Consider the following 13,323-nt stretch of genomic DNA (forward strand, 5'->3'; position numbering starts at 1 on the left):
CTTGCAAGTGTAAAAGCACCTGTGTCTGGCTTGTGTGGTTTGTCTGTTCTGCATCAGGAGTGTCCGTATTGGGGGGCTTTGTGTCTTCTGTGCCTACAGCATTGTGGGGACAAGAACGGTCGCTGCCGATCGGAAATGAATGTCCAGGCGGCATGGAAGAGGGGCTACACGGGAAAAAACGTTGTGGTCACCATCCTTGATGATGGAATAGAGAGGAATCACCCCGACCTGGCCCCAAATTATGTAAGTCAAGCCTTGTAACTGACATGCAAAGATAGTCACCCATGCCAGTCATTAAATAAATACAAAATTGAAAAAACAATAAGGTGCCATTTCCCCCCTTTTACATTAGACAATTCAGAAAATTTCCCCTGCCTTCCTGGAGCCAGGGGATTTGTAGAGGGATCTGTCCGCATGTTTGAGGAGTCACATGTACTCTTAGGAATGGGTCCTAAAGAACCCAGAAATACATGCATGGAGATTGTCATCAGACCAACATTAATGACGTGAAAAATAACGGGATTAAAACACGGCTCTGGATCCGAGTTACCTGGGTTCCTATCCTGGCTGTGGGGTTTATTAGCTCCGGAACCTCGGGCATGTTGCTTAGCTTCTCTGTTCCTCAGTGTCACCTTCCATAAAATGGGGTTACTAATAGAACTACTATCTCATAAGGTTGTTGTGAGGATTAACTGTTTTCAGAAATGTAAAGAGGAGAGCCTGGCACATAGTAAATATATGATAAAGTGTTCTAAGGAACCTGGGTACCTCACAATAGTTAAATCAATCATAGTTTCCATTTGATAGATAATCATACAGACCTTAAAGGTGACAGTTTTGAAGTCAACAATTCCAGAGAGCTTTTATGATATGCTTTAAAGGGAGGATACAAAAATATATGAATAAGTATAGAAACAAAAACATATATTAAAAATGTAAGATGAAGGAAATTCTGACATATGCTATCACATTGATGAACCTTGAAGACTTTATCTAAATGAAATGAGCCAGTCACGGAAGAACAAATACTGTGTGATTCTATTTATGTGAGGTCCCAGAATGGTCACATTCATAAAGAAAGAAAGTGGAATGGTGGTGGCCAGGGACTGGGGGGAGAAGGGAAAGGGCAGGTCGTGCATAACGGGCATAGAGTTTCATTTTTCAAGCTGCAAACAGTTCTGTGAATGGATCGTGGGATGGTTGCAAAGCAGTGGGAATGTATTTAATACCACTGAACTGTACACTTTAAAATGGTTAGGATAGTAAATTTTGTTATGTGTATTTGATCACAATAAAAAATACATATAGGATGATCATTACAGTAAGAGTGTATCAACTGTTTTCCCCTCTACTCCAAAAGAGGCATAAAAATAGTCTAAAATAGGGCTGTAATACTCAGTGCCAGTTCTCTTCAGTCTCTAAGATCTCATTTCTTAGGATTCCTATGCAAGCTACGATGTCAATGGAAACGATTATGACCCATCTCCACGATACGATGCCAGCAATGAGAATAAGTATGTCACTCATTCTCCTTTGCTTTCCTTTTCCTCTCCCTGAGGAATCTCTGGGTTGGACCACAGCTGGGATCCTTGGAGGGTGATGGGGCGGTGGTCGCCTCTCCTGTGGCCTGGCCAGCGACATCGGGAGCCAGCCCTGGCACGCCCCTTCAGGCACAAGGCAGCTTCTGTGGATTTAGCCTCCTCCTTAGGTCACCAGCCCACCCTGCTCAGCTAGAAATGAATGTTTGACCAACATTGAACCAGTTTCCAACCTTACTGGAATATTTTAAAAGAATGACCCTTAAATCTAGCAGTACTCACGCCCACCTGTGTTAAAATAGCAGTTTGGCCTATTTGCGTACACAGGTCACATGCCTGATCTTTTTTGACTCTGTCCCTGACCTTATGATGCGATGGAGGGGGGAGTGAGTAATGTTGGATTCCTGGCTGAGCGGCTTTGCGCCTGCTGAGTGACCTTACTGAGGCTCTTGGTATCTTAGAGACTTTTCCGTGGAGATGATATTCCCTCCGCCCCAGGGTTGCGGGAGGGCTGAGGTAACAGGTGGTGAACACACGCAGGGGATGCTCAGTCAAGGTACTTGTTACCAGCACTTTGCAAATGAAGGCAGCAGGGTCTGGAGAGATTGGGTGACTTGTGTGCCGTGAATGGCAGCCCTGGGATTGGAATCACTTCCCAAACCAGGTCCTGGGAGTCCATTTGCCGTGTCCTGAGTGTCCTTCTCTGGCAGCACGCCCCAGGCATTGAGCTCTCACCATTCTTTCAAAAATATGTAGAGGAAGAGAACGGAAGCCCTTTCATTCTTTCTCACTGTTGACCTGTCACTTGCCAAGGTGCATCCTCCCTCCATAGTGTTTCAGTTTTCGGCAGCTTCGGTTCTGAGGTTCCAACGCGGGCGCCCCACAGTGCTGTGCATGCAGGCATGGCCTGGGAGTTGCTTTGCCTGCCTCACATCCCAAGGTGCCCTTCCTGCTCAGCAGTGAGCACGCCTGGGGTGCGGGGCACCTCGTTTCCTGGACACACGTCCAGGGGCAGGGAGGAGTGATCCAGACACCCACAGTGACCCATGAAGGGCAGGATCGAATCCCAGGTGACATTTGGAGCTCCGTGACTGTGCACAGCCCTGGGTCCAGAGGACAGACGACTCCCTGACGGAGGGCTGACACACAGACCCAGGACTATTTTTAAAGGTGGTATTAAATTGGAATCAATGATTCCCATTCTCTGTGGACTCTTCTCAAAGATGTGCTATTTAAATTTGCCCCTATTTTGGCCTCTGCTGGAGGAATTGCCCTGATGCAGCACATTGGAAAATCGGGTCATAACTGTAGGAAGGAATTTGTTTTTCTGGTAATTTCTTCATAGTCCCTCTGCTGCTTTAGAGTGTTCAATTTAGAGAAATCTTCCTTGGCTCCTGCGTGAATGGCCATTGACAACGGTGGGAGGGCTTCCCAAGGTGAGCCTGGGGCTGGTAGGTACACAGGGGACACCCTGATTCTTCCCAACCTCCTGCCAGCCAGCCAGGTGTGTACACTGCGCCTGTGCATGCCATGCAATGTGTTTTCAGTCACACGGATGCAGCCTGGGCGGAGGGGAGCATGGAGCTGTGGAAGAGTGGCAACTGCGCACCCTTTGCTGAGGGGCGGGAAGGGCTTGTCAGCCTGCAGGTGTGGCAGGGGCAGGACTGCCCAGGGCTGTGCAACGTCTGGCTTGATGCTCCCTCCTGGACAAGCCGTCAGAGGAGAGGCAGCAAGGACAGGGGATGCAGGAAATGGGCTTCAGTATCATGACCCGGCCTAGGGAAAACTGACTTCTTGCATGAGAACTGAACAATGCGCTAAACTTGCTGGGCTGAGTCCTCACTTCCTTTTTTCCTTTGCTCCAGACACGGTACTCGTTGTGCAGGAGAAGTTGCAGCTTCGGCCAACAATTCTTACTGCATCGTGGGCATAGCATACAATGCAAAAATAGGAGGTAAGGTCTGGGGCGTGGGGCATGGGAATCTTGGGAATTGGGGCCAGAAGCAGCCCTTTCCACAAGTCTCAACAGCTTTACCTCCATTCGCCTCTGCTGGCTGCATCAGACCCCTGGTCCTGAGCTTATGCCATGGCCTGGCAGCCAGCACACAGCGATGGGCCTGGAGGCTGAGGAATTGCTCACTGTTTTGCCTGAAAGCCATCGCAGGTGTCATCAGAAAGGCACTCTCTTTCTTCTAGCCCTGCTAGTCTGGCTGCTGTTTCATCACTGTCAATCTGATCACTTCTCCTAAAGGCCGCCTTGGGTCTCTCCTGCTCCCAGCTCTGCAGTGGCAGCCTGTCACCTCTCCAACAGAACTTAGAGCCTGTGCCTGAGACCAAGGCCTTTCCTCGGCACCCACTCCTCAGTTCTCCAGGTCCTGCCCTCGGCTTTGGCCAGAGAACATCTGTCATAGCAACCCAGACACACCTGATCTTCCCCCTTTATGCCTGGGCTTGGAGCATTCCTTCTCACTGCCTGAAAGCTTCTCTCTGCCTTCCATTTGATTTAGTCCACCCATGACCTACGGCCAGCTCGCAGCCACTGTGCTCCATGAAATGTCCCCGAATTTAGCTGCCTCCCCTGTCTCATTTGCCGGGGAGATGGGCAGTTCCAGGTCCCTGTCAGGAGCAAGGCCTGACCCCAGGCATCTCTGGCTCTGTTGCTTAGCGCCTCCAATTTAGTTAAGCTTCCCTTGCTAGGATGGGGCTTCAGAGCAGAGTCACACCTCTTCCTGTGCCTCAACCAAGCCTGGCAGTTTGACAACTCAAACCAGCAGATGGTGAACGAGTACTCTAAAGGGCTTGTTAGGTGCACATCACTGAGCTGGGACCTGAGCAAGTGTGTGCATGGGTACAGGTGCTCTGTGACTGTTCAGATAGCCCTGGGGCACTGCTGTCCTTACTGGGGACACTGTCTCTCAGTTTGGAGGTGTTCATGCTCATTCTGGTGGCATGCTGGGTAGCCACCTTCCCAGTGCACTGCCTTCTCTGCTGCTTGGCCTTGTGGGGGCAGCTAGGCCCCCTCAACTTTATGATAAGCAGCACTGGTGGGGAGTTTGGGCCAGGGGTTCTATGCATCCTCTAGTCCTGGGGGAACTTCTTGAGTTTTAAAAAGAGGGTCCCCAGCTTTTACTTAGTTAGGACTCTATGCCTGCCTTTTCCCTTGGAAATCTTTGAAATGGCTAGGATTTGTCACCTATGACAGCATTAACTGCCAAGGGCATGTTCCTCAGGTCAGGGAACTCTGTCACCCAGCCTTGCTCCTTTGTGGATACTTCTTTTACACTGAGATATGTGAGTCCTCCCTGAAGGTTCTGATGAGTGAAGACCCCTGAGAAGTCTGTCCATGAGCTGTAGGGCCAAGTTGACCTGGGTACCAATCCCATTCCTACCACTCATGGGCTGTGTGTCCTTGAACAACTGATGTAACCTCTCTGAGCCTATATTCCTTCACCTGTAGGGGATGAAAGGCAATGATACAGCTGCTTCCCCAGGTCTGTTGTGGCGATGAGGCCAATGTCATGTATGAAAGCATTGTCTCAGGATTAAGTCTGTAGGGAGCCTCTGAGCAACTCCATCCTACCTGCAGAAACCCTCCGAGGTAGAATAAAAATGATCTGCATTGCTTTGAGTGAGGGTAGACCCCACCTTTGGGGTTGTCTGAGCCTTGCTTCCCAAAGTCCCTGGAGTCAGACTTCCCAGGCCTACCGAGTCACAATCTATGTTATAACAAGATCCCAAGAAGGTGTGACAACAAACAACAGCTTGAGAGAAGTGCTGGCTTAGGGGGTCTGGAGTCAGGCAGGTAGGTAACTACCTGGCCTGTGATGAGCAGTCATTGGAGCACTAAAGGTAAAGAGCAACCTAAGAAATTGCACAGTGAATATGGTTCTCACTAGATCTGCTCTAAGGTCATTGCAAAATTGTATAGCTACGTTTCCCAAACTCTGGGAGACCATCTCTACTGCAAGGGCTTGGGAACAGGAACCTGTTTAAATTAATGTATTTAATATCTCTGAGCATGAACTGCACATATAATCTTGTGCCACTGAGGGAGTATAAAAAGAGACAGAAAAAATGTGGTACCTCCAGGAGCTCAGCCTGTTTTTGGGGTGAATGATGCCAACACAAAAGACAGTATAGGACCAAGTACTGAAATGTCAGAGGGTGACAGGGAACCCCAGGCGTGGCAGAGCAAGCACTCAGTGAGAGCGGAAGCCAGAAGACACAGCATGAGCTCAACACAGGAGGGTTCAGCTGGAAGTGGACGAAGTGCTGAGGATGCAGAGGGAGAGGTGCCATGGAGTGGAGCTGGCTGTGGACAGGCAAAAAGGGCATTTAGGCTGGCACTGACCCAGGAAAACTGACAGCCGTGTCTCCAAACTGCTGTTCACAGCTTCAGCCTCTCTGCACAGGCAGCCACCCCTTCTTCCTGCCCCTCTCTCCAAGCCTACCCCTGGGCAGGATAAACTTCAGGCCCTCTGAAGCCTGCCTCTGAGTGTGCTGGCACACAGAAGGGGATTTCTCTGAGATGCCCCTGGAGCTGACCATGAGCTATACATTTTTATATCTTTTTTAAGTTGTGGTTCAAGAGATTTAATGTAGGTCCTAACTTATTTCAGTCTATCTGAGATTAATATTATAATACTTTATGTACTACATACGAAGCTAAAACAGATTTGACTTCATACTCTCATCCTTTCTGCTGTTATTTTATGTTTTACTTCATATGTTTGTAAAACCACAGTGCATTATTATTCTTGCTTTAATGGTTGACTTTAAAATATTTATGAAGGGAAACATACTTGCCTATGTAGTTACCATTCCTAGTGCTCTCCCTTACTTTCTAGCTTCAGATTTCCATCTGGTTTCAGTTTTTCTTCAGCCTGAGAATTTCTTCTTGCATTTCTTGAAGTGCAGGTATGCTAGTAAGAAAATATTTCAGCTTTTATCTGAAAGTGTCTTTATATCATCTTCATTATTGAAATAAATTTTGCTGAACATAGCATTCCACATAACATGTTTCTCTTTCAGTACTTTGAAGATGTATTCCCTCATCTTCTGGCATCCATTGTTTTTTATGATAAGTCTGTTGTCATCCTTATTGTTGTTCCCTATTAAGGATTTGTTCCTCTAGCTGTTTTGATAATGGTTTTTTTTAAATCTGTGTTTTTCCTGTGATTATAATGTCCTTCTTGTAATTTTCTTCATATTTGTCCACTGTGGGACTTGTGTGCTTTCTAGTGGGTTTTTTCCCTTCCTAAAGCAAATTTGGAAAATATTTGTCAATAGTTTCTAAAAACAATTTTCAGTCTTCTTTTTTCTCTCTTCTCCATAGGCACCAATTATAGTTAGATTGCTTGATATATCTCATAGGTTATTAAGGGTGTTCCATTTTTTTAAATCTATTTTTTGTTCATGTGCTTCAATTTGGATGATTTTTATTGCATTACCTTCAGGCTCATTAATCCTTTCCTTTGTTGTGTCCAATCTGTTATTAATCCTGTCCAAGAAGTACACATTTTTGTACCTTTCAGTTTTTGTGCTTTTCTGTCTTGATTTCCATTTGGCTTTTTTTTTAACTCTTTCCAAATCTTTCCTGAGATGATTCTTCTCTTAGCCATTATATCTATTTTTCACCTTAGATTCTATAATATATTTATAAGAGCTACTTTAAAATCTTTTGTATTAATTTCAATATCTGTACATTCATGGGTATGTTTCTAATGATTGAGTATCCTCTTTACAATCAGTCACATATTCCTGTCTGTCTATAATTTTGCACAATTTATTTGCATGTGTCTAGTAATTTTTTATTGTACTCTATACATTGTTATGCTACATTGTAGAGACTGAATTCTGTTATCTTTGTCTGAATACTGTTCAGTTTTGTTTTAGCAGCCAGCTCAATTTGAACTTGTGAAGGCTTAGTTATTATTATTTTTTTATGGTTGATCTCTCTGATTTGCCTTTAGCCTTAAGGAAAATCCTTCAACCCAAGTGCATAGTCTTTAGTCTTAGAATATGACCCTTCTGACACTTCAATGGAAAGATTGACATGTTTATGAAGACTTCTAACTTGGCAAGAATCAAACATCAAATTGACTCCCCTGTGATGGGCAGCAGATGAGATATATGCTCATCTCATTCATCCTCTAGCTGTTTTTTTCCTTTCCAAGACTCTACTTCTTGGAGTCTTGCCCAAACATGATTAGCCCAGGAGTTAGCTACGTGTTTGAAGGGAGTTTCTAAGTCCTGTTCTGTAGCTCTCTTCTTTCTGAGATTTCTCTCAATTGCTAGATGCTCTAGAAGTCCCAAACTCCATTCCATGACTCCCCAGGAGAATAAGATTGCACTTTCCTGATGCGTTCTAGGCTCTCTGTACTAAGAGAAATAGGGACTTCCCTCAGAGGAAAAGTCATATAAACTTGGATCATACCTGGTATGGTTCCCTTATTTCAAGAATTGAATCCCTTGACTGCCTCTGCCTTCTTCTCATTGTTTTTCAATGTCCTTAAGAAGTTGTGTTTTCTTTTTTTCTTTATTTTCTTTATTTTTTAATTTTGCTATTATTAATGTACAGCTACATGAGCAATATTATGGTTACTAGACTCCCCCTATTATCAAGTGTCCACCACATGCCCCATTACAGTCACTGTCCATCAGCGTAGTAAGATGCTATAGAGTCACTACTTGTCTTCTCTGTGTTATACTGCCTTCCCCATACCCCCACTGTACTACATTATGTGGGCTAATCATAATACCCCTTTTTCCCCTTATCCCTCCCTTCCCACCCAACTTCCCCAGTTCCTTTCCCTTTGGTAACTGTTAGTCCATTCTTGGGTTCTGTGACTCTGCTACTGTTTTGTTCCTTCAGTTTTTTCTTTGTTCTTATACTCCACAGATGAGGGAAATCATTTGGTACTTGTCTTTCTCTGCCTGGCTTATTTCACTGAGCATAATACCCTCTAGCTCCATCCATGTTGTTGCAAATAGTAGGATTTGTTTTCTTCTTATGGCTGAATAATATTCCATTGTGTATATGTACCACACCTTCTTTATCCATTCATATACAAAAGTTGTGTTTTCTTTTTAATAAATATTTTGTCCAGAGTTTGTAATTCTTATTTTTAGAAGACTTAGTCTGATAGAGCTACTCTGCCATTACTGGAACTAAAAGTTGTGTTTTATATTTGGTGTATTGGATTTAGTTTATATAATGTTGTATTAGTTATCTATTGCTGCATAATAGTTACTCCAAACTAGCTGCTTAAAGCAATAGCATTTGTTATCTAGCACAGATAGTGGCTCAGCTGAGTGATTCTGGCTCAGGGGCACTCACGAGGGTGCAATCAAGTTGTTGGTTGTAACTATATTCTGAAAGCTTGACTGGGGCTGGAGGATCCACTTCTAAGATGGGTCACTTATTTGGCTGTTGGCTGGAGTCTTCAGTTCCTTGCTGGCTGTTGGCAAGAAGCCTTGTTTCTTCACCATGTACCTCTCCATAGGGTTCTTACACTATCCTGATAACATGGTAGCTAGCTTCTCTCACTGCAAGTGATTCAAGAGAAAATAAGAAGGAAACAGCAATGTTGTTTTATGACACAGTCTTAGAAGTCACATACCATCACTTCAATCATTCTCTGTTCTTTGGAAATGGATCAGTAAGTCTAACATATAGTCAAGGGAAGATAAATTAGGCTTTACTTTTTGAATGGAAAAGTGTCAGAGAATTTATGGATATGGTTTAAAATCACCACAGATGGGCTGCTAAAATTTTGATTACATATTTATACAAATGGAATATCTTTTTCTACCAACCTTCTTTGTAAAATTGCATGTTTCTTATGTGTTTTATCACATAAAAATTAAGTCCAATGAAAGAAATAGTGGCACTGTCCAAATTATATATTTAAAATATTCTTCTTACTAGAACATTACTAGTAAGTCAGGTTAACTCCAAAATATATGGAATGTTTTATCAAGTACAGAAGAATACAAAGAAGGTCAATATCATTTGGGGTGAAAATAAGAATAAACTGCTTACTAGTGCTTGCTAGATAATAGGGTCTAGACTAATGGCTCTATATGTATTATCTTATATGCCCTCCACAAAACACTATATATTATAGATGCTGCCTTTGTCCCCATTTTACCAATGTGAGCCAGAAGGGTTAAATAACTTGCTTAAGCTCAAACCAAGCTTACTCCAGGCCCCAGTTCTTAATCTCTACTCTTTAACTGAAATCTTTAAACCATATATACAGATGAATGGATAGATGGATGAATGGATATTATTTCTTTAACATCTGATCACATGCAAACTTAAAACAAGAGGAACTAAGTCAAACAATAATTGCTCAACTTCAGATTTAGTTTTATGTTTTATTTTGTTTGTTTAATGTTTAGTTTTATGTTTAATTTATTTGATTTATGTGAATTTAGTAGAAGAAAAAGAAATAAGTTGATAAGAAGGAATTGCTGACCTTCACATAAATATTTCATTATAAGGAAGTATTTTCTCAAATATCTCTCTAAGGTTATTTAGAAAAACAACAAGATTATGAAGATCTTTAAGAGGTCAGAGTTCCTTTTTCTGTAATTATGTTTCCCATCTAACGTGATAGGCATTTCAGTTTTTTTCTCACCTCTTCAGCCCCACACCTCAAATTTTAGTTAGTTTTATATTGTCAGGATTCAATATTAACCGTCTGTCACTGTGCTTTCACAGTTGTTTTGTCTTGGTTCACCGCCATCATTTTCTACACAGCTTTTCCATTCCTAAATTATTTATTTTGATTAATCTCTTAATTCACTGGATTTTTTTCACTGAGTGACTTTTTTAAGAAAGGCTAACAAGATGCTGTGTTTCCTGAAATCTTTAATCTTTGAGAACGTCTGAAGGTTGCCTTTACACTTGAATTATGTCTGTGTTACGTATTGTATTTTTACAGAACTTGGTCAAGAATGCCCGTTTGTCCTCTGGATTCAGCATTGCTTGGAGAAATTTTGAGACCAGGCTGATTTCTCCCCGTTGTACGTGACTGGGCTTTTTGACTTTTTTTGATAGAATTCTTCCTTTATTTTTAAAGTCCAGTAGCTTTGCTGGGCCACCTCTGGGTGAGAATTATTCTATCGCAGCTGTTGTCCAGACTCAGTTTACTTAAAAAGAATCTGGGTTTGTTTTCATTTTTGCTTTTTTAAATTTCAGGTAATTTTTTTTCTATTTTAGTTTTGAGTATTTTGGGTTCCATCTGTTCAGTTCTAGTCTTCATGTGTACCACGTATACATATATTGGGCTTCTATTTACTGACTTCTATATCTCTTTCCAACCATATCTAACCTTTTTGTTTCTTTCCCATTTTACTTTTCCTTAGTTTTTCTCAAGCCTGTCCTCCAAGTCTCTGACAATGTCATCAGTGTCTTTTTTCTCAGAGAAAACTCTTATATGGTTTTCATTTCTAAAAGTCTTTAATTTTTTGCTTCTATTTCTTTCCTGAGGATGAACACACATTGGATCTCTTTCTTTCGTCTTATCTTTTCACTGAAACCTTGTATTTCTTTGAGCTCTTGCTTCAGAAAATCCTATTTTCATTAAATGTTGGATATTATAGAGAAGTGTTTATTTATACTTTTCATCATTTTCTTGCATTTGTTATGCCCCTTTTCCCTTAATTCTTGCAGCATTATTGCATAAATGTCATGCTAGTCACTTTGTGGTTATTGTTAATGACTGGCTGGAGAGGAGGTGAGGGATTGCTCTCTGGGTCAGTAAGATACTAAAATATGGGGAAGGGGAGAGTGAGTTTGGGCTGCAGGCACTGTGGGTTTGAGTTTGTGGACCTGAGTCCTTCTCTTCTGCCAGCCCATTAGCTCTGAGATACCCTGCCCTCACCAGTGAATTAGCATTAACTCATGCTGACCACATAGGGGCACAGCTGATTGTCACTCCCTTTTTCTCCTCCAATAAATCATGCCACAGAAACTGCCTATTCTTGGAAAGATGGTATATCTGTGTGATTATACATTCGGGGAATCGTAAGGGTGTGTGTCTTCATTGTTCTCAGAGGCTGGGGTAGTCCTACATACTTAACTAGAAGCCCCTAAACTTCAATTTATAAAAATTTAACTTTTTAAATTAAGTTGTAAACCTATACATTTATGATTTGTACCCTTTTTCTATATGTAATATTTCCAAAAAGATCTGTTTAAAAATTTCTATGATGTCAGATTTGTTAATCTTCCTTTATGACTCTTGGTTTTGGGATCTTGCTTAACATCACCCAAGATAATAAACCTATTTTCCTGTATTTCCTATAAAAACTTACTTTTAGAATAGCTCATCATAAACTTTTTATGGTTTTGTTTTTTGCATTTAGTTTTTTAATCTATATGGAATTTATTTCCATGAATGGTGTGAAGGGAAGATCTAACTTTATTTTCCCCTAAGATCAATATCTAGTGATCTCCACATGCCCCCCATCAATACTGAATTCCCTCATTTATAACTGCATCCTCTATTATGTTTCATTATTCTACTCATTTTTAATCCCTAAATAATAATTCAGTGTAAGTTATGGTTTAAGAGGAGTTTTTGATAACTAATAGGACAAATTTCCTCTTATGGTTCTTTCTGAAAAATTTCTTGGCTATTATTGCACATTTTCTCTTTCAGATGAACTTGAGAATCTGCTTGTCAAGTTCCATAAAAAATCCTGTTGGGATTTTGATTGGGATTGCATGGAAATTATAGATTAATTGGGGGAGAATTGACATCTTTACAATATTGAGTCTTCCCACCCAGGAACATGGTATGTTTTTATTTATTCAGGTCTTGTTTGACATCAGCTTTTTAAAAGTTTTATCACTGTCTTCATATCAGTCTTATCCATTTCTTGTTAGGTTTTTATCTAGGTTAATTCTTTTTAAAGTATATTTCTCATGGATAATTACTGAAATGAATATAGGAAAACTACTAATTTTTGTGTGTTTGCTTTTTGTATCTGTCTGCCTTAATGAATGAACTCTATTGGTGCTATTATTTTTTATTATTTAGCCTTTCTAGACAGCTGTAAATAAAAGCTGTCTGTAAATATAATGATGGATTTATCTCTTTAATATTAAAAATTCATTTCTTTTCATGTCTTATTTCAATGTAGAGGGACTCCTGATTAATATTAAATAATGGTGGTTTATAGGTTTTGTTGTTTTATTTCTGATTTATACAGGAATGTTCCTAGTGTTACACCATTTGTAGATGTCTTCTGTAGGTTTCCTGTAATTACTCTTTATTAAATTAAGGACATTTAAGGTAGTTATATTGTTTTTCAACTTTACTATTTAGTCTGCTTAATGTAGTAAATTATAGTAATAGATTTCCTAACAGAAATTTCATTTTTTCCATACTTGGAATAAATTCTATTTGATTATGAGTGTTGTTATTTTAATACACCGCTGCACTGAATTGTTAATATTTTATGTATGGTTTTGCATCTTTATTTATAAGCTAGGTTGAGCTACAGTTGCTCTTTTGTTGTGATGTCCCTCTCTAGTTTGGATATCAGCATTATGCTGGTTTTATGGAATGAGTTAGAAAGCTTTCTGTCTCTTCCTGTGCTCTGAAACAGATCATATACTGTGGACATTCCCTGTTTTTTGAAATGTAGGTAGAGCTGATTAATCAATTTAACCAGATATGGTGATTCTTTAAAGGGCTAGGTATATTCAGGTTTTTAATTTCCCCTTGAGGGAATTTTGGTAGTTAAATTTTCCTAGACAATCATTAAT

General features: G+C 41.0%; 1 protein-coding gene across 2 annotated transcripts in view; it reads left to right on the forward strand.

Annotated features, from left to right (window-relative positions):
• The window catches only part of PCSK6 (proprotein convertase subtilisin/kexin type 6), a 213,981-nt gene that overhangs the window by 85,867 nt on the left and 114,791 nt on the right, over positions 1 to 13,323 (forward strand). For both annotated transcript variants that reach the window (XM_073227152.1, XM_037000565.2), the window contains exons 4-6: positions 100 to 243; positions 1,438 to 1,514; positions 3,404 to 3,492. In XM_073227152.1, coding sequence (XP_073083253.1) covers positions 100 to 243; positions 1,438 to 1,514; positions 3,404 to 3,492 — 310 coding nt within the window. The remainder of the gene's footprint in view (positions 1 to 99; positions 244 to 1,437; positions 1,515 to 3,403; positions 3,493 to 13,323) is intronic.

Source organism: Manis javanica, chromosome 18 (genome assembly GCF_040802235.1).
Source record: "Manis javanica isolate MJ-LG chromosome 18, MJ_LKY, whole genome shotgun sequence".
Classification (NCBI taxonomy): Eukaryota; Metazoa; Chordata; class Mammalia; order Pholidota; family Manidae; genus Manis; species Manis javanica.